The sequence below is a fragment of the Coenobita brevimanus genome, chromosome 28 (assembly GCF_032717465.1).
Source record: "Coenobita brevimanus isolate Jiangsu-jjx chromosome 28, ASM3271746v2, whole genome shotgun sequence".
Lineage (NCBI taxonomy): Eukaryota > Metazoa > Arthropoda > Malacostraca > Decapoda > Coenobitidae > Coenobita > Coenobita brevimanus.
The window spans coordinates 14,516,124-14,538,241 of NC_136981.1; the positions used below are offsets into that span (position 1 = coordinate 14,516,124).

Here is a 22,118-nt window from a genome sequence, read left to right on the forward strand (position 1 = left end):
GAAATCCCAGTGGTTTTGCTTAGAGAAGAGCGTGGCTCGATACCCTGCAGGACAAAAACATTTACCTGTCAGAAAGCGGATGAGCTTCCAAGACAATCTTTACCTAGTAGGGTAGGTGGAGCTCATTAGCTTTGGCTGGAAGTCTACCTTCGATAAGAAAAACCCTGAGTGTAGCTCTGGAGTCTGGTCATGGTAGTGTTCCCCAGATTTCTCTACATTAGATCACCTCATCATGGTATAAAATTTAGAGAGATTGGGAGGGTCCAGCATCTGCCCAGGGCCCAAGCCAAATGGGCAGGTTCGTATAGCCGTGAGGAATGTAAAAGGTGTGAATACGGAAAGTAAGAGGATGGAAGTAGTGAGCGTGGTAAGGAGTGATGTGTTTGCCTTGCCTTGATAACACTGAGTGAAACAAAAATGAATGGGCTTGAAGTGAAGGAAAAGGAGAGTGTGAAATTTGTAAGGTCGGTCACGAAAGCACACGGAAGATGCAAGGAAGGAACTGTTTTACTAATGGGTGATGAGCGGCAGAGGGAAAGAAAATATTACAAATACAATTAACAGATTACAAAGTATGTACTTGTATGTCAAGTTCCAATTCAGGACAATATTGATGAGCATGCGTCTTGCGACGATAGGGGTTAGGAAGAAAAGGATAAGCTCTGGGATCAGCTGGATGAATTAACAGGACAGATACTCAGGGATTATAAAGTGTTTGTAATGAGTGACATGAACGATAGGGTTAACATTGCTCCTCTAAGTGATATAATGAGTCGTTAAGGAGTACCAGGAGAAAACGATAATGGAAAGCGACTGGAAGGCATATGTCAGTGCATTTATGAATCATATTTTAAAAGATGTACACAAGTGCATGGGAGTGCAGAGAGAGAGAGAGAGAGAGAGAGAGAGAGAGAGAGAGAGAGAGAGAGAGAGAGAGAGAGAGAGGGGAAATGGAAAAGATGAAAAACAAAGAAGTGGCAGATGAATATCAAGCTAAAGTAACGGAGCTGTTGGAGTCAGAAAACTCGATGCAAATGGATCTGAATAACTTGTGGACTGCATATAGGGAATGCTTATTTAGGAATAACAAAGCGGTGTGTGTTGTGAAGTTAGCACATAAGAAGACAGGTACAACATGGAGGGATGAATATGTTGGAAGGGCAATGGTAGAAAAGAGGACGATGTGGCTGGAATGGATGCAGGAAAGGGATTTATATGAAAAAAAGAAGAGAATACAATTAGAGTAAAAAGCATGCACTGAGACTAGTAAACAGGAAAGGGATGGAAACAAATGCTTATCTTGGAAGAAAGATAAATGAGCATTATTCTGAAAATACGAAATTGGTGAGGTGTGGAAGTACAAGGGATGCAAATGGAAGAGCGTGAACCAGTGGACGAGAATAAACGAGCGGATGGAAATATTTGGAAAGGCTGATGAATGGCTATTGTGAGAGAGCGGCAATAAACATGAGTAGTGTTGGTGGTGTGAAGAGAAAGAATACAACGCCTGGAAACGTGACATTGTAAGAAGTGGGGAATGCAGTGTAAAGGCCGAAGAATGAGAAGGTAGCATGTGGTGTGTACTGAGATGACTAGACGTTATGGAATGGGTGGAATGAAGTTTTATTGAGATTATATAAGAAGGCGAGGATGAGGGGGAAACTGTACCAGCAGAGTGGAAAAAAAAAAATGTGGTTACATCCCTGCACAAGAATAAAGGCGAATGAGGTGAGTGCAACAATTATCGTTGCATATGTATCTTCAGTGCTATAGAAAAGGTATGTGGGAATATTATCGCAGAGACTGTAAGGGGTATATCTGGTAAGTGGCGAACAGGGTTTGGAATAGAATAGGATGTGTGGATTAATTATTTGCAATCAGACAGATAAGGGAGAAGGCATGTAACGTCTAATCAGATTAAACAACCATTAAAAGAAAAACTAAGTAAATTTAACCCCGATAAAAATTGTAGATTCACATCCATGAACACATTCAAAATTAGTAGTTTCTTTCATTTCAATGACCATATGCCACACCATTTGCTCTCGTCTGTAGTTTATTACCTGCCCCAGTTATTAAGCAGGGTACGTGGGTAACACCAAGGCCCTCTAGGCCAGTATTTCTTAACCTTTTCCGGCAGCTACTCGCATTCTGAGAATGAGGCAAGTTCGGCGACAAATGACGTAACCGGGATAACTTTCGTAGTTAATACATCCAGGTTAATATAGGTGATGGCAAAATAGTTTATTGGTAATATAATTACAACATGCTTCTCTTACACTTACTTTATATGGGGGACCAGTGCCCTCATATCCTGGTAGTTTCATGTACTCGTAATTTCATTCAGCCGTTTTTCCGTAATGTTGCTAACAATCATGAAACAGACAAATAAAGACGAAGAAATAAATAAACTAGACCAAAAACAATATCTCGTCGGACTCCGTCCGAGTGAGGTAATTATCTTTCTGTAAATTGGCATATATTCCAGAAGTACCTCTAGTACGTAAGAGATGGGATAAAAGTAGAAAGAAGAATGATGAATACAGAGAACTGGTTGAAATGCAAACATATTAAATTAGCGGAGGAAGCAAATAAACTGAAGAAAATTTTTCAAATGGAAATAGAGGCAATCAGAAAGGAACTACACCTACAGAGCGAAAAAATGAAGAAATGGTAAAGGGAATGAACAGGGACACGACAGTAGATAAGTTGTCGGTTGAGGTGGACTCAGTGAGAAAGAAAACAAGTGAAATGTGGAATACAGTGGTCAACTGTAAGAGATTACTGGAGGAGTTCAAAAATGACAAATAAAATTAAACAAGAATGCAGTCTGACAGACCAAAACAGTGATATTGAGGATAAGGTAACTTGGGCAAGTGAAATGATAAATTGCACAGATACAATACAAAATACATATGCTGAGGTCTTCAGAGTTAAACAAGAACTAAAAAACAAGGTCGAAGAAAAAAAAATAAGAAAGTAAATGAATGAAATCATAAACAAAAAGAACAAACCTGATAAAGGAATGAACTAAGATCAACAATTCTATGGTAATCATTAGCAACGATGAAGAAGAAGTAAGAAACAGTCTCTAGAGACCAACTGGGGACGGTCAATACAATGAACACATTGAGAGAAGTATCAAAGGACATCTGTGAGAAAGATAAAGAGGAATACAATTGTCAAGGGAAATATGAGAGAAACAAGTCAAGGCGCCTGAACATAACCTTCCAAAGTGTGAATACTGTAGAAGGAATAATAAAAAATGCAACAAACTCAAGGATTCAGAGGAATTTTAAAAAGTATAGATAAAAAGATGCCAAACTCAGGTGGAATGGGGATTCCTAAAAGAAAACAGGGAAGAAGCAAAAACAATATAGGAGGAAAGATCAGAGAAAGAGAGAAGTATTTTTTCCCCAATGCATTGGGTTTACAAGTAAGAAAATGGCACATAAACAACAGGGACTTAAAAAAAAAAAAAAAAAAAAGGAAGGTAGTACACTCAAATTAGGCCAAAATGTAATCAACACGACTAAGTTGATGTACTCAAATGTACATGGAATGGTATCCAAATTATCAATGATAAAAAACTATACCAAACAAAAGGATCCTCATATTATTTGCCTAACTAAAACAAAATTAACCCCAAGGATATCCATCGACACCCTAAGATTTGATGAGTGCATCATATGGAGAGAAGATAGAAATTTGAAAAAAGGAGCAGTTATGATATTAACAGGGAGAAATCTCCAAGTTAAAGAAGTAGATATATCCTCACAAGGAGATTTGTTAATTGCAGTAGAGATTAACACATCTGAAAAGTAAATAACGTGGAAAATTTATACATGCCACCCAAAACAAACACTTGGGATGGAGATGAATGTGAAGACCTGGCAGAAAGCACAATACAGAGTTAAAGAACCCTACTGTACTACATAGAATGGCAGAAAAATCTGAAAGAATTATAGTAACTGGAGCTTTCAACACAAATGTGGATTGGAATACTCTTCATGTAAGAATCTGTGAAAGCTGTTGCGATCAAAAGTTCGTCGATATTTTACTGGAGTTTTTCCTAACACGACATGTAAAGGAACACACCAGGGAATGAGAACCAGAAAATTATCCTTATTAAATCTTATATTTCGAGGCAAGAAAATGAAACTGACGACATAATGTATCACCATTTTAGCAATACAGTATTAAACTACATTTTCAGGACAGCATATGGTATAGTTAGAGATAATAAATGTTACAAAAAGAGACTAAACTACAAAATGGGCAAATATCATGACTGAAGGATGTACTTTATAGAAATAGATTGGGAAAAGGAGCTTAGAGAACAAGATATATATATATATATATATATATATATATATATATATATATATATATATATATATATATATAGTGAGAGAGAGAGAGAGAGAGAGAGAGAAAATCTGTAAATTTTATGAAAGAGATGTCAAAAAATTACCTCAGCACAAAAAAAAAAAAAAAAAAATAGAAATAAGGATAAAGAAATTGTTTAATACTGAATGTAAAAAGGCAAATTAGAAAAGAGATTTGCTGTGCAACAGATACAGACGACATAATGGTGAGAGGGCATTTAACACCAATAAACAGGCAAGAAATGATTATACAAGGATAAAGAGAGAAGCTCAAAGGTAGTTTGAAGAAGACATTGTAAATAGAAGTACTGATCAACCGAAGCAGTTTTACACCTACATACGAAGCAGAACTAAAGTCAAAGGTAAAATACAGTCCATCATGGATGAAGGGAAAATCAATGTCAGTGAAGAAGATATTGTGAAGTACTACACAAAAAATTCCAATCTGTTTTTACAGAAGCAAGTATATTTCAGAGAGATGAAAAGGAACAAGCATGCCCACACACATTAGCAAATATAGGCATATCGGAACAAGATGTCCAGGAAGAGTTGAGCAAATTAGACAAAGGAGAAGCAAATGATACTGACGAGATATCAGGCTGGATATTGCATGAATGTACAGAAGAGTTACGTAAACTACCTGATAAGAGCACATTGTTCCCTTCTTCAAGTGAGGAAATAGACAAATCTACTTATTTTTTTTTTTTTATGTGTCCGACTCTGAGCATAGGCTTCACAGCCTGCTATCAAGGTCCAACAGTCCTCCTACATACATACACCTCTACATGTTACCATTTCGGCGCTAACACCCACCGTCCATATTGAATACATGCTAGGGCTGTTTCATACAGGACTGGTGTATTGGTATTAGCGGGGGTATTTTTACGACATGTCGGCGGGTCTTCTGGTAGATCAGTAAAGCCTTATTTAATGAAATTCAAATCCTTAAACTGTTCCCTGCCCCATCCGGGATTTGAACCTGGGTCCGTTAGAACTTTTTTTTTTTTTTTTTTTTTTATGTGCTCGACTCTGGGCATAGGCTTCTCAGCCTGCTCCCAAGGCCCAGTAGTCCTCCTATATATCGACTGCAGGCCAACTCTCTACCGATTGAGCCACGCCTCCCCCATTACCATCCAGTATCACTGACCAGCATTGTAAGAATGATATTTGAAAAGCTGATAAGAAAAATATGGGTACATCATCTAGAAGAACACAATAAGATAACAGAAAGACAGTTCGGTTCCAGAATGGGAAAATCATGTTACTAATCAATTTACTATGACGAAGTAGCAGAAACACTACAGAAAAGAGAAGGATGGGTAGAAAGTATCTATTTTGATTTCAAAAAAGCATTTGGCAGAGTACCACACCAAAGTACTATTATGGAAACTGTATATCAAGGAGGAATCCAAGGTAATCTGTACTGTTGGATGCAATATTTTCTTAGAAAAGGGGATATGAGAACAGTACTAAGGGGACATTACTCATCATAGAGAGAAGTGACTAGTGGAGTACCACAGGACTTAGTGCTGGCACCAGTTATGTTTTTAGCATATATAAATGACATTGACAGCACCACTGAAAATGGAAGCTATCTAAAAGCGTTTGCTGATGATGCTAAAATATGAAGGAGAATTACAAACACAGACTCTTTCAGAGAGCTTCAAGAAGAATTAAATAAGCTTCATGAATGGAACAATAAATGGCAAATGGAATTCAGTATGCACAAACTCAATGTAATCAAATTTGGTAAAAGTGAAAAAGACCAGACTGAGGATTATAAGCTTCGAAGGTCAACCCTCCACATATTAGAAATGGAGAGGGACCTACAAGTGATTATTATCAATAACAAACTACCTCAGGCTGACCACATCACTGACAAAGTACGGATCATGTACACAATGCGTGCTAATATGAGAGCAGCATTCACATACATAAATGAAGACATGCTGAGAAGATAATCTCATCATTTATTAGACTAGCCCTGGAGTATGCATCAGTAGTATGGAATCAGTATCTCAAAAAACACATAGATAAGTTTGAAAAGGTACAACTGGCCGCTATAAGATAGACACCAAGCTTAACCCGCCGCGTCCCGTTGATGTACATATGCGCCCAAACATATTGTCACTGTGCCTTCCATTGACGTTTATGAACGCACTGCAATTGCAAGGTCTGTCGTTTGCACATTTTTCAAATTTCACGCTTGATTTTTGGTAAGTATAAGTGGGACACCTTCCTTTACCTATGGCCAGGTGGGGACAATGCCTTACCCCACCTGACCTTCCCCCCTCCCGCACGACATTGTCTCGGCAACTCGCTTGTTACCAGTGACCTGGCCAGTAAAGATAAGTCACGCCATGGTACAAAATTCAGGGCAAGAGTGGTTCCCCAGTCGATGACAATGTGGAGGACAAAGTTTATGTGGTGATAGAGGAAGAAGCATGCAGACGTGATGAGGAGGTAATGTCGCCAAAGGGGGTGCAGTATGTTGACATGTTTGATGAGTGAAACATAGCTTATATCGCTTATATTACTGCGTGGAAACCAATATATTCTTGTACTACATATAAATTCGTACCAAATAAACAAATATCTACCTCCTATAGAAAACATCTTCTCTGTAGCCTGGCTCAAGAGAACACAGTACCAAGGTGAGGGTACTGTCACCTGTACCGGCATTTCTAAACTCAGGTGAGCACTTTCTCTCTGAATTTTCGATGTTTCTCATTAAAAGTAGAGGTTTTAGCGAAAGAAAAAAAATCGAAAATCTGCCTGGATTGGGGGAGATCATTGGTGAAAAATCTGCTGGGACACAGTGGGTTATGGGATCTGAACTATGAAGAAAGACTAGAAAATTTAATCCTACCAACAATACAAGAGAGAAGGGAAAGAGGAGACATGATTATGCTATTTGTGAAATGCATCACAGGAAAAGAGAAAATAGACAGTAATGGGTATATAACCTATGAGGAAATAACAAGAAGAGGACACTACAAAAAACTGCATAAAACAAGAAGTGATAAAAACGTGTTAAGAAGCGAGATTTGCCAGTTAGGTGCCGAGATGTCTCTCGACGTTTCCCGGTGTTTACAGTGGTTTCGGTACGAGTCAGAGTTGCCAGTTTCCCTGCTATTTGTAAGCGTAGTTATTTCTTAAGTTATGCATTAATTTTTCTGCTCTTTATCTTTATAATGTTTAAGTGATTGCTTGTTAAATTATGTACTTTAAGTTCTTATGGTAAATGATTCAGTGTCATGTAATGTAGGAAATCTCTAGCATGTTTTAATGTCTCGTAGTTGGTAACTGTCGTTGCTAGGGGCAAGTACAAGACCACCAGGTTCCAGAATTGTGGAAAAGTAGATGATTCTCTTACAATGCAAGTTTATATAAGGATGGATAAGAGATCTGAACAAGTTCATTCAATTTTCAGTTCAGTTTGAGTGAAGTTCAGTTGGTTTGAGTGCAGTGCTGTTAGTAAAGTTTTTGAAGTGTTGCTGGCAAGCATTGTTATTACAGTTAGTTAAGATTATTTTCGGTACTTGTGAAAACAGTGAAGTGTTTATTGAAGTTTGTATATCACTGGAACTTGTAATAACAGTGAAGTGTTGTCAAGCATTAAGTGTAATAGCAGTTAGCAAAGTCTGTATAGCTCCAGTGCTTGTGAGAACAGTGAAGTAAAGTTGGAAAGCATTGAGTGGAATTACTTGGAAAATAGAGACAGTGAACTTTAAGGAGCCAGTGTTTATTTTCGCCTCAGCTGATCTTGCATACTGCACACCTAACGGCTGACCTTAGGAAGAACAACTCACTGGGCAACGTCTTTCCCATACTGTACTACTGCTGTTGGAGCCTGTGGCAGTGTGGGGTGAGAACGTAATGCTGGTGTCAGGAGTGGGATAATATCAGTGCTGCAGTGAGTTTAACCTTCGACATGGAAGCAGAAGGTGTGAAGACAAGGTCTCGAGCTGGACAGGAGGAGGAAGTTTCCCTGGCGGCAATCATGAAGCTACAAGAGGCACAAAAAAAAGGGCTCAGAAACGAATTTAAAGAACTCTTACAAGCACATGTATAGGCACAGAATGATGGACAGAAAGAGCTCAGGAAAGAATTCAAAGAACAATTACAGGCAGAGAAGAAAGAACTCAAAGAACAATTACAAGCACAAAGTGTCCAATCGCAAGCACAGAGTGAACAACTAGAGGCACAACATGAAGAACAAAAGGAACAATATGAACAACTTCAAGACGCATTACAGGAGCAACAGAGGGAAGTACAATTGAGGGTGCAAGGACAGCTACATGCTTTCATGGGGGAAATGAAGGAAGAACAGCACCAGTCGAGCAGAGCAGCACCAGTCGAGCAGGGCAGTACTCCAAAGGTGGATGGAAAGCTGATGACAGGAAGAGCTGGAGCTCCTGTTTCATCAGCCCTCGGGACTAGGTCCCGACCATCCCCCTTTGCTGAACTTTTTCAGTCTCAGTAACACAGAGAGTAGGCCAGCATGCTCTCCAATACAAGTTTCTCTATCAGCACCAAACTACATATTCAGTACACACCACACTTTTCAAAATTTTAGAAAATGCGTCGAATAACGTAGCCTCGGAGTCCCCAGGGGGAGGGGGACCATAAATGCCCCCACCTTCTGCCTCTCTCCCGGTGATGACTCAAGATGCCTGGAACCACTGCCTGACTCTCTTCTTCTTCATTTCTGCAACATTCGTGGCCTTTCCTCTAACTTTCGCTCTGTTGAACACCACCTCTCCTTCTCTAAACCTCAACTTCTTTTTCTAACTGAGACTCAGCTATCTGAGGCAACTGACAGCAGACCCTTTTCTGTATCCTCCTGCTTTCTCTATACTCATTTCAAAGCCAAACGTGGCTGTTGTGTATACTGTATATACGCAACAACTTATCTTGCTCTCGTGTTTCTGAACTCGGTTCTACTGAATTCTCTACACTCTGGCTTCAGCTTTCCTGTCATTCTCTGACTAAATATATCTGTGCTGTTTACTTATCTCCTAATTCTACTATCAAAACTTCTTTGACTATCTTACTTCTACGATGGAACACATTCTATCCATTTCTCCTTCCTCTGAAATCTCCATTCTTGGAGATTTCAGTGTTCACCACCACCTTTGGCTCTCCTCTCCTTTCCCTGGTCCACCTGGTGAACAAGCCTAAACCTTTTCTATCCTTAATGACCTAGAGCAGATTGTACAACACCCTAACCGTATCCCTGACCATCATGGAGAGAGCTCCAACATACTTGACCCCATCCTTACAACTAATCCTTCTGCTTACATTGTTAATCTTTTCTCTCTGTTGGGCCCCTCCGATTACAACCTTATCACCTTAACCTGTCCTATTGCTCCGGTACGGCCTGCAGACCCTCCAAAGAAACGTCATCTGTGGCACTTTGGAGCTGCGGATTGGGAGGCCCTCAGGCAGTACTTCTTTGATTTTCCCCGGAATGATTATTGCTTCCATGGCCGGGAGCCATCTGAGTGTGCCTTGCGCATTACGCAGGTTATTCTCTTGGGCATGGAAGCATACATTCCTTTCTCATATCCTTTGACTAATGCAAGAAAGCCTTGGTTTAATCACGCTTGTTCTAATGCTGTCCGCAACAAGGAGAGGGCCTATAAAAGGTACCGGAGCCAACCTACCCCTGAATCACATCTTTTATACGTTTCTGCCCAGAATCGTGCTAAGTCTGTTCGTCACTCTGCAAATAATAATTTCATCCATACAAAATGCTCTCAACTCTCTATCTTGAATTCTTTCCGCTCCTTCTGGCATCTTGCCAAAAACCTTTCTAACAACTTTGCCTCATCATCCCTCCCTCCTCTTTTCTACTCTTATGGCTCTGTAGCTATTTCTTCTACTAATAAAGCAGATCTCTTCGCACAGACTTTCTCCCCCAATTCCACCTTAGACGATTCCTGTGCTGTTCCTCCATCACTTCCCCCCTATGACTTCCTCATGGCTAACATTAAAATTTCTTCAGCTGATGTATTTTCTGCCATTACAGGCCTCAATGATAATAAGGCATATGGGCCTGATGGAGTCCCTCCTGTTGTTCTCAGAACTATGTTTCTGTGCTTGCACCCTGCATAGGCAAACTCTTTTGCCTTTGCCTATTAACTTGTACCTTTCCTTCTTACTGGAAGTGTACTTTCATTCAGCCAGTCCCAATCAAGGGTGACTATTCTCAACCCTCTAACTATCGTCCAATTGCTTTAACATCCTGTATCTCAAAAGTTTTCGAGTCAATTCTTAATAGAAAATTTTTAAAGTCTCTTTCCTATCACAACCTTCTTTCTGATCGACAGTATGGGTTCCGTCAGGGACGCTCCACTTGCGATCTTCTCACCTACCTTTCAGACTCCTGGTCATCCTCCTTTCGGGACTTTGGCGAAAGCTTTGCCATTGCACTTGACATCTCAAAGGCTTTCGATCGAGTCTGGCATAAATCATTAATTTCCAAACTGCCCTCTTACGGTTTCTATCCTTCTATCTGTGCCTTCATCTCTAGCTTCCTTTCTGGTCGTTCTATAGCCGCTGTTGTAGACGGCCATCATTTTTCTCCTAGATCCATTAACAGTGGTGTTCCTCAGGGCTCTGTCCTATCACCAACTCTCTTCCTTGTATTCATCAATGACCTTCTAAGCTGTACATCTAACCCTATCCACTCATACTCTGATGATTCCACTCTTCACCTTTCCATTCGATTCCCACAACGTCCATCTCAGTAGTTACTTCAACAAACAAGGGATGAGGCTATGGCACACCTAATGTCTGACTTGACTCGTATCTCTGACTGGGGTAAAAATAATCTAGTTGTTTTTAATGCATCAAAGACTCAGTGTTTGCACCTATCAACCCGACAAAATCTTCCACAGGTATACCCACTAATGTTTAATAATATTCAGGTTAATCCTGCATCATCATTGAACATGCTTGGGGTTTCATGTGGTCGGAATTTATTTTGGAAACATCATATTACATCTCTGGTAAAATCTGCTTCCAAGAGATTGGGTGTGCTAAGCCGACTCCGTTCCTTCTTTACCCTTGCACAATTGTTGACTCTATACAGGGGTTTTATCCGCCCCTGGGTGGAGTACAACTCTCATGTGTGGGGAGGCTCCCCACATACAGCTCTTCTCAATAGGGTGGAGTCAAAGGCTTTTCGTCTCATTAACTCTCCCCCTCTTACTGACTCCCTTCAACCTCTGTCTCTTCGTCGCACTGTTACATCTTTATCTCTTTTAAATCACTACTTCAATGGTCACTGTTCCTCTGAACTGTCTGCATGCATTCCTCCACTTCTATGACGGGTGCATAGCACCCGTCTAGCAGCAAACTCTCATCCCTCTTCTGTCCAACTCTCTAATGCAAGAGTTAACCGTTACTCCCAGTCCTTCATTTATGCAACAGGTCAACTCTGGAACTGTCTCCCTCTGTCTGTATTTCCTGCTTCCTATGATCTCCAGTCTTTCAAACGCAGTGTGTCCAGGCATCTCGAAATGAATGGATCTTGAATTTGGCTCTCTCTTGTATTTTGTTTTTCTCTTGGAAGGAACAGTTTTGTGGGCTCATTGCCTTTGGTTCCTTCTTCCTCATATTAAAAAAAGAAAAAAGCTTAAGGAGAAAGTGGATGCTAAGCTAGAGCAGGAGAAGTATGAGGTAAGCAATAATGTGATGGAGTGTAAACAGCATGTAGATGGCCAGTTGAAGACAGTTAGTGAGGAAATAGTGGCAGAGTGCAAACAGCATGTGGACAATCAGTTGATGATTAGCAAGGGAATAGTGACAGAGTGCAGGCAGTATGTGGACAACCAGCTAAAGATTAGTGAGGGAATTGTGATAGAGTGCAGACAGCATGTAGATAACCAGCTGAAGCATGTAGTCGACCATGTTAAAATAGTGAGGAAATTGAGGCTGTAGAGAAATATTGCACTCCTGAGCCTCAGGTTAGTGCACAGGAAGCATTTGAAAGGAATGGACAGCGTATGGTGAATCTTGATGGATCTCAAGCATCTAAAGGTAGCACTACATTGTTGAATAATCAGAATGTAGGAGATTTAAGTCCTGGCCTTAATTATGATGCCCCAGTTTTTAGGCCCCAAACCATTGAAGTGCATGGCTATAATGGGGGTCCAGTTAAAACGAAACCTCAGGAATCTGATGGTAGAGTATCTTGGGAGGCTTACCGTGCACAGTTTGAGTTACTTTCGGATCAGAATGGTTGGGATGATAGGCAGAGTGCAGTGCAGCTTGCTACTAGCCTTAGGGGTGGTGCAATGGAAATTCTGGGCCAGATGTCAGTCATGGAGAGGAACAGTTATCAGTCCCTAGTAGACGTGCTTGGAGCGCAGATATGGAACAATACACGGGACTGAGGTTTACAGAGCAAGATTCTGGAGCCGTGTACGGGCTTGAGGAGAATCCCTACAGCAGCTTGCTCATGACCTGGAGAGTATGGCTTACAAGGCTTACCCTGGAGCAGCATCTAACCTGTTGTCTATTCTACTGAGAGACCAGCTCATTGATGCTCTTAACAGTGCAGAGTTGAAAGTGTAAGTGAAGCAGGCACAACCCAGAAGCATGGAAGAAACACTAGCCAGGGCTCTAGAATTTGAGTTCTATGTCAGGTCCAGTATATCCACCTTTCAGGCAGGTCGTAGTGCAGGATTCAAGGCAAGAAAGGGGCAGGTATGTGAAAAGGAAGAATTTGAGGGAAGTTGCTGGTACTGTGAAAAGCCAGGACACAGAAAAGAGGACTGCTACGAATGGAAGAGGGAACAGGAGAAGACCGGAGGAGGCTGCTGGTTCTGCAGGAAGTCGAGCAAGAGAAGGAAGATTGTCACAAATGGAAGAAGAAGAAAGAACAGAGCAGTGTAAGGAAATCTTCAGCTGTATCAAAAGTGTGTTGGACATGTAGTGAGGTGGGACACTTCAGTTCTGAGTGTCTGAAGAAGAAAAAGGATAATAAGAAGAAGGTTGCAGAAGACCAGAAAGAAGCGGAAAACTAGTGGAGGCTGGTGTGAAGGGGCAATGACCAGCCAGCTTTTCCCAAGTAGCCCCGCCACCAAGAAAATGCAAGTGGACGGCAATCGACAACGTGCGAACAGACGGAAGGATAGATGGAAGGAAGTGTTCCCTGGTGATTGATTTTGGCCTCAGGGCAGACTTTTGTGAGGCCTGATGTGTTACATCATCGGTATCTGCCTGAGTCATCAGAACAATTGTGTGGCATGATTGGGAACCACGTGGAACTGAGGGGACCCCTGGATGTCTGGATTTAAGTGACAGGGCAAGAGGCTACTCTACCAGTCTACATGGCCTACATGAAGGATCCTTGCTTTCTGGGTCTGGACTACCTTATGTCCATGGGATGTGAGCTGGACTTCTGCTCCATGAAGCTGCAGGTTCGAGGATGGTCGGTTTCCATCACAGCAGTGAAACGTACTAGTTCTGGTGGCGAGATGAGAGCACTTTGCACTACAGCGATACCCCCAGAATCAGAACTGTTGCTCCAGTGTAAGGTGAGTGGCTCTTTTGACAGCTATATAGGGATAGTGGAGCATGATGCACGGTGCAAGACGAAAGCCAGAGTGATGCTGGGGAGAACACTGGTGGAAACAGGTGCAGATGCAGTGCCGGTTGTGGTGACTAATTTCTCCCGTGAGCTACAGAAGATCAACAAGGGAGAAATTATGGGACTGTGCCAGGCAGTGGATCCTGAGTGGCATTGGAGGAAGGCCTGTTAGAGGAGCATAGTCATGGAAGATGGGTACATGCCAGACCACCAACAAGACCTTTTCTCAAGGAGTTGCCAATGCCTGGATGGTTCACAAGTGCTGAAGTTGAGGCAGCTGCTGACGGACTTTGCTGATGTCTTTTCCACTGGAGACCTAGGCCTGGGGTACACTGATCTGGGGGAGCATAGTATAGACACTGGGGATCACCGCCCAATTAAACAGCCAGCATGGAGAATGGTGCCAGCCCAACAGCAAGAAATGGATTTTTTTTTTTTTTTTAATGTGTCCGACTCTGGGCAAAGGCTTCAGGGCCTATTTCTTGGGGGCAGTGACCTATCTCAAGGCCCAGTAGTCCTCCTACACCTCGACATGTCACCACTTCGGCGCTAACACCCACCATCCATATTGAATACATGCTAGGGCTGTCTCATACAGGACAGGTGTACTGGTATTAGCGGGGGTATTTTTACGACATGTCGGTGGGTCATCTGGTAGATCAGGAAAGTCTGCTTTTTAGGAAAGTCAAATCCTTAAACTGTTCCCTGCCCCAGCCGGGATTCGAACCTGGGTCCATTAGGACCGCAGGCCGCCTCTCTACCGATTCAGCCACCGTCAAGGAGTAATAGAAAAGTCCAGTAGTCCTTGGGCATCATCAGTGGTTCTGGTAAGGAAAAAGATGGCTCAGTAAGGTGCTGTATACAGACTATCGAGCCATAAATGAAGTGACAGTGAAGGATGCATACCCCTTGCCAAGAACTGATGACACGCTGGATGCTCTGTCTGGTGCTAAGTGGTTCTCCATCCTAGACATAAAGGCAGGATACCACCATGTCAACATTGCAGAGAAGGACAAAGAGAAGACAGCCTTTTCATACGAGTGGGATTTATGGCAGTTTAAAGTGATGCCATTTGGCCTATGCAATGCCCCAGCCACTTTTGAACGCCTCATGGACTGTGTATTTGAAGGCCTGCAGTGGCAGATAGCTCTCACCTATCTGCTCAATGTAACTGTTTTTGGACGGAATTTCGACCATGAACTGGAGGGGCTGTCAAAAGTGTTGAACAGGATCTGCACAGTGTACCTCAAGCTGAACCTCAAGAAATGCTACTTGTTTCAGAAGGAAGTAAAGTACCTGGGACAAATTGTAAGTGAGAGTGGCATCCGTACTGACCCAGAGAAGGTGACAGCTGTGGAAAACTGGCCAGTTCCAACTTGTGCGAGAAAACTACATAGTTTCCTGGGCTTGTGCACCTACTATCGACGTTTTGTCAGACCTTGCAGCGATAGCTGAACCTCTTCAGAAGCTGTTGGGGAAAAGGCAGACGTTTTCATGGACAAAGAAAGCCTTCAATGAACTCAAGCATGCATTGGCTAGCTCTCCAGTATTGCCGTACTCAGACCAGAATCAACCGTTTATCTTGGACTGTGACACTAGTGACCATGGTATTGGTGGAGTCCTGTCAAAGAAGAAGGATGACAAGGAGAGTGTGGTTGCTTATTACGGATAGAAGCTCAGCCCACCAGAGCGGAACTACTGTGTGACCCGTAAGGAGCTCTTGGCTGTGATGAAGAGCCTTGATTTCTTCCATCCCTACCTGTATGGGTCAAACTTCATCATCAGGATGGACCATGTGGCACAGAAGTGGCTGAAAATGCTAAAGAATCCAGAAGAACAACTGGTACATTGACTTGGGAAGCTAGACCAGCACAATTATCAGGTGCAACATCGTCCTGGGCGGGTGCATGGCAATGCTGACAGCCTGAGTCATTGGCCTTGTGATCCGGAGTGCCGGCAGTGTAATAAAAAGGAAGATCATAGTAAGAAATGCAGCCGTACTGCATTGACAGGGGCAGCATCAGATGAAGACCGGATGCAGATGTACAACCAGTCCTGGAGTGGCTGCAGCAGAGTACAGTGCAACCATCTTGTGAAGAAGTTTCCAGGTTAAGCCCTGCGACCATGAGCTACTGGAGTCAATGGAATCTTCTTCGTTTGAACAATGGACTACTGCAGCATCAGTGGGAGACAGCCGATGGCCTCAGCAAGTATTGGCAACTGGTGGTTCCGAAGAAGATGAGGTCCAAGATCTTGGATGAGTCCCATAACCAGATCACTAGTGGGCAGCTAGGGGTGAAGAAAACTCTAAGCCGGATGTGACAGAGATTCTACCGGATTGGCATGCGTCAGGATGTTGAAGAGTGGTGTCGCGTCTGTGATGTGTGCTGTGCCAAGAAGGAGCCCAAGAAACATGGTTGGGCCCCTCTCCAGCTGTACCAAGTGGGTGCACCGATGGAAAGAGTCGCAGTGGACATTGCTGGACCTTTGCCACTCACTGAGAGGAAACCAGTATACATGTGTCACTATGGTCTACTTCACAGAGTGGCCAGAAGCCTATGCTATCCCTGATCAAGAGGCTGGGACTGTTGCTCAGGTGTTGCTTGTGCAGTTGTTCTGTCATTTTGGGATGCCACAAGAGCTACATTCAGACCAGGGAAGAAACATCAAGTCTGCTGTGTTCCGTGAGTGCTGCAAGTTATTGGGGATCAAGAAGACTAGGACAACCCCCCTAAGGCCACAGTCAGATGGGATGGTGGTGAAATTCAACTGGACCATGGGACAAGAACTGGCCAAGGACTGTATTAATGGACAAACAGACTGGGAGCAAAAATTACCTGCATTGCTGATGCCATATCGGTCTGCATCCCATGAATCTACTAGCTACACTCCTGCAAAACTGATGTTGGGCCACGTGTTACGTTTACCCGTTGACTTTGTTTTTTTTTTTTTATGCAAGGAAGAAGGAATCAAAGGCCAGGAGCCCACATTTACAGTTCCCTCCAAGAATAAAACAAAAACAGTACAAATGAGAGCCAAATTCAAGATATGTTCATTTCGAGATGCCTAAACACACTGCATTTGAAAGACTGGAGATCATAGGAAGTAGGAAATACAGACAGAGGGAGACAGTTCCAGAGTTAACCTGTTTCATAAATGAAGGACTGGGAGTAACTGTTAACTCTTGCATTAGAGAGCTGGACAGAAAAGGGATGAGAGTTTGATAAGAGTTTGTTGCTAGACAGGTGCTATGCATCCATCATAGAGGTGGAGGGATGCAAGCAGACAGTTCAGAGGAAAAATGACCATTGAAGTAGAAATAGAAAAGAGATAAAGAGGCAACAGTGCAGCAAAGAGACAGAGGTTGAAGGGAGCCAGTAAGAGGAGCAGAGTTAATGAGACGAAAAGCCATTGTCTCCACCCTATTGAGAAGAGCTGTATGTGGGGAACCTCTCCACACATGAGAGTTGTACTCCATAGAGAGGCGAATAAATCTCGTGTATACAGTCAACAACTGTGCAGGGGTAAAGAAGGTACAGAGCCGGCTTAGCACACCTATTCTCTTGGAAGCAGATTTTACCAGAGATGTAATATGATCTTTCCAAAATAAGTCCCGAGCAAATGAAACCCCAAGCATGTTCAAGGATGATGCTGGATTGAGTTGGATATTATTAAACATTAGTGGGTATACCTGTGGAAGATTTTGTCAGGTTGACAGGTGTAAAAACTGGGTCTTTGATGCATTAAAAACATCAAGATTATTTTTATCCCAGTCAGAGATAAGAGCTAGGTCAGACTTTAGGAGTGCCATAGCCTCATCCCTTATTTGTTGAAGTAACTACTGGGATGGATGTTGCGGGAACAGAATGGAAAGGTGAAGGGTGGAATCATCAGCGTACGAATGGATAGGGTTAGATGTACAACGTAGAAGGTCATTGATGAATAAAAGGAACAGAGTTGGTGATAGGACAGACTCCTGAGAAACACCACTGTTGATAAATCTAGGAGAAGAACGATGGCCGTCTACAACAGCGGCTATAGAATGACCAGAAACGAAGCTAGCGATGAAGGCACAGATAGAAGGATAGAAACCGTACGAGGGCAGTTTGGAAATTAAAGATTTATGCCAGACTCGATCGAAAGCCTGTGAGATATTAAGTGCAATGGCAAAGCTTTCGCCAAAGTCCCGAAAGGAGGATGACCAGGAGTCTGAAAGGTAGGTGAGAAGATCGCAAGTGGAACGTCCCTGACGGAACCCATACTGTCGATCAGAAAGAAGGTTGTGATAGGAAAGATGCTTTAAAATTTTCCTGTTAAGAATAGACTCGAAGACTTTTGAGACACAGGATGTTAAAGCAATTGGACGATAGCTGAAGGGTTGGGAATGGTCACCCTTCTTTGGGACTGGCTGAATGAGAGCAAACTTCCAGCAAGAAGGAAAGGTACAAGTTGGTAGACAAAGGAGAAAGAGTTTACCTAGGCAGTTTTTTTTTTTTAATGTGAGGAAGAAGGAACCAAAGGCCGTGAGCCCGCAATTATTGTTCCTTCCAAGAGAAAAACAAAATAGAAGAGAGAGCCAAATTCAAGATCCGATCATTTCGAGATGCCTAGACACACTGTGTTTGAAAGACTGGAGATCATAGGAAACAGGAAATACAGACAGAAGGAGACAGTTCCGGAGCTGACCTGTTGCATAAATGAAGGACTGGGAGTAACGGTTAACTCTTGCATTAGAGAGTTGGACAGAAAAGGGATGAGAGTTTGCTGCTAGACGGGTGCTACGCGCCCGTCGTAGATGTGGAGGAATGCATGCTGATAGTTCAGAGGAGCAGTGACCGTTGAAGTAGCGATAGAAAAGAGATAAAGATGCAACAGTGCAGCGAAGAGACAAAGGTTGAAGGGAGTCAGTAAGAGCAGGAGAGTTAATGAGACGAAAAGCCTTTGACTCCACCCTATTGAGAAGAGCTGTATGTGGGGAGCCTCCCCACACGTGAGAGTTGTACTCCACACAGGGGCGGATAAAACCCCTGTATAGTGAACAATTGTTTAGCCTTCCCACACGTGAGAGTTGTACTCCACACAGGGGAGTATAAAACCCCTGTATAGAGTGAACAATTGTTTAGGGGTAAAGAAAGAACGAAGTCGGCTTTGCACACCTAGTCTCTTGGATGCAGATTCTACAAGAGATGTAATATGATCTTTCCAAGATAAGTCCGGAGTAAATGAAACCCCAAGCATGTTCAAGGATGATGCAGGATTTAAGCTGAATATTATTGAACATTAGTGGGTATACCTGTGGAAGATTTTGTCGGGTTGACAGGTGTAAAAACTGAGTCTTTGATGCATTAAAAACAACCAGATTATTTTTACCCCAGTCAGAGATACGAGCCAAGTCAGACATCAGGTGTGCCATGGCCTCATGCCTTGTTTGCTGAAGTAACTGCTGATATGGACGTTGTAAGCACAGAAACACAGTTCTTGAGGACAACAGGAGGGACTCCATCATGCCCATATGCCTTGTTAGTATTGGCAGAAAATACATCAGTTGAAGAAATTTTAATGTCAGCCATGAGTAAGTCAGAGGGGGGAAGTGATGGAGGAACAGCACCGGAATCGTCTAAGGTGGAATTTGAGGAGAATGAGCGAAGAGTTCTGCTTTATCAGTAGAAGAAATAGCTACGGAGCCATCAGAGTAGAGTAGAGGAGGGAAGGATGATAAGGTAAAGTTGTTAGAAAGGTTTTTGGCAAGGTGCCAGAAGGAGCAGGAAGAATTCTAGTTGGAGAGTTGAGAGCATTTAGTATGGATGAAATTATTTTTAGCAGCACAAAGAACAGACTTAGCACGATTCTGGGCAGAAACAAAAAAAAGATGTAATTCAGGGGTGGGTTGGCTCTGGTACCCTTTATAGGCGCTCTCCTTGTTGCGGACAGCATTAAAACACACGCAGTTAAACCAAGGCTTTCTTGCATTAGTCAAAGGATATGAGAAAGGAATGTATGCTTCCATGCCTGACAGAATAACCTCCGCAATGCGCAAGGCACACTCAGATCGCCCCCCTGCATGGAAACAATAATCATTTCAAGGAAGAGCTGCCTACAGACACCGCTGGCTATGCAAAGCACCTTCAGGAAAGGCTAACTGAGGTACATCATCAAGTGCAAAGAGCCCTCAAGTTTTCAGGAGAAGTGATGAAATGCAAGTATGATGCCAAGGCAAGTGAAGTGAGCTTCAAGGATGGTGACCAAGTTTGGTTATACAATCCTCAGCATAAGAAGGCACATTCACCAAAGCTTCAGAGCCCATGGGACGGGCCTGACACCATGTTGGACGGCCTATCAGACGTAACTTATCAGATTCGGGGAGGCAAGAAGTCTCGCCCCAAAGTGGTACACGTGATTCGTCTGTGGTAGTACCATGGGCCAGGACAGTACAGCTGGGACGTCTCCGAGGAATCGTGCTCACCCACAGATGAAGATGTTGAGGAGGACCAAGGAGTTGAAGTGCAAGAGGATGGTGACAGTTCCCCAAGAGAAGAAGCGAATCAAGAAGAGGACCAAGACCCTTCTGGAGGAATGGACTGTTTGGAGGAACAAGGACATCGTCAGAAGCGGAATAGAGGAAGACCTAATAAGCTGAAGGATTATTTTGTGTATAGTTAAATGTGTCATTAGGATAAAGGATTATGATTGTATATATTGTGTAGTTTTATCGGGACGGCGAAGAACTAGGGAGGCGGAAATGTTAAGAATCGAAATTTGCCAGTTAGATGCCGAGATGTCTCGACGTTTCCTGATGTTTACAGTGGTTTCGGTATGACTCAGAGTTGCCAGTTTGCCTGCTGCTTGTGAGCGTAGTTATTTCGTAAGTTATGCATTAATTTTTCCGCTCTTTTTCTTCATGATGTTTCATTTAAGTGATTGCTTGTTAAATTATGTAATTTAAGTTCGTATGGTAAATGATTTAGAGGGTTATGTAATGTAGGAAAACTCTAGTTACCTAGTTGGTAACTGCTGTTGCTAGGGGCAAGTACAAGACCACCAGGTTCCAGAATTGTGGAGAAGTAGATGATTCTCGAACAATGCAAGTTTATAAAAGGATGGATAAGAGACTAGAACAAGTTCAGTCAGTTTTCAGTTTAGTTTGAGTGAAGTTCAGTTGGTTTGAGAGCATTGCTGTTAGTGAAGTTTGTGAAGTGTAATAGCAGTTAGCAAAGTTTGTATAGCTCCAGTGCTTGTGAGAACAGTGAAGTGAAGTTGGAAACCATTAAGTGGAATTACTTGAAAAATAAAGACAGTTAACTTTAAGGAGCCAGTGTTTATTTTTGCCTCAGCTGGTCTTGCATACTGCAACCTAAAGACTTACCTTAGGAAGAACAACTCACTGGGCAACATCCTTTCCATACTGTACTACTGCAATTGGAGCTTGTGGCAGTGTGGGGTAAGGAGGTAACAGATGTAAGGAAACTCAGGTTCCCAAATAGAGCATTTGATAAGTGGATTGCACTACCGAATGAAATAGTTTGTACCAAAACTATTCATTAATATAAGGATACGTATGATAATAATGGTTCAAAACACAGGACAGTACGAACTTCATTCATTCACGTAAAGATACAATTAAGTAAGAATAATTATGTAATCACACACACACACACACACACACACACACACACACACACACACACACACACACACACACACACACACACACACACACACACACACACACACACACACACACACACACACACACACACACACACACACACACACACACACACACACACACACACACACACACACACACACACACACACACACACACACACACACACACACACACACACACACACACACACACACACACACACACACACACACACACACACACACACACACACACACACACACACACACACACACACACACACACACACACACACACACACACACACACACACACACACACACACACACACACACACACACACACACACACACACACACACACACACACACACACACACACACACACACACACACACACACACACACACACACACACACACACACACACACACACACACACACACACACACACACACACACACACACACACACACACA

At 42.6% G+C, this 22,118-nt stretch overlaps 1 protein-coding gene across 1 annotated transcript in view; it reads left to right on the plus strand.

Moving 5' to 3' along the window:
- The window catches only part of LOC145394744 (solute carrier family 22 member 6-A-like), a 289,876-nt gene that overhangs the window by 112,091 nt on the left and 155,667 nt on the right, over window positions 1–22,118 (plus strand). Inside the window, exon 4 of the mRNA XM_080268523.1 lies at window positions 15,086–15,336. Within this exon, the coding sequence (XP_080124649.1) occupies window positions 15,086–15,336 (251 nt within the window). The remainder of the gene's footprint in view (window positions 1–15,085; window positions 15,337–22,118) is intronic.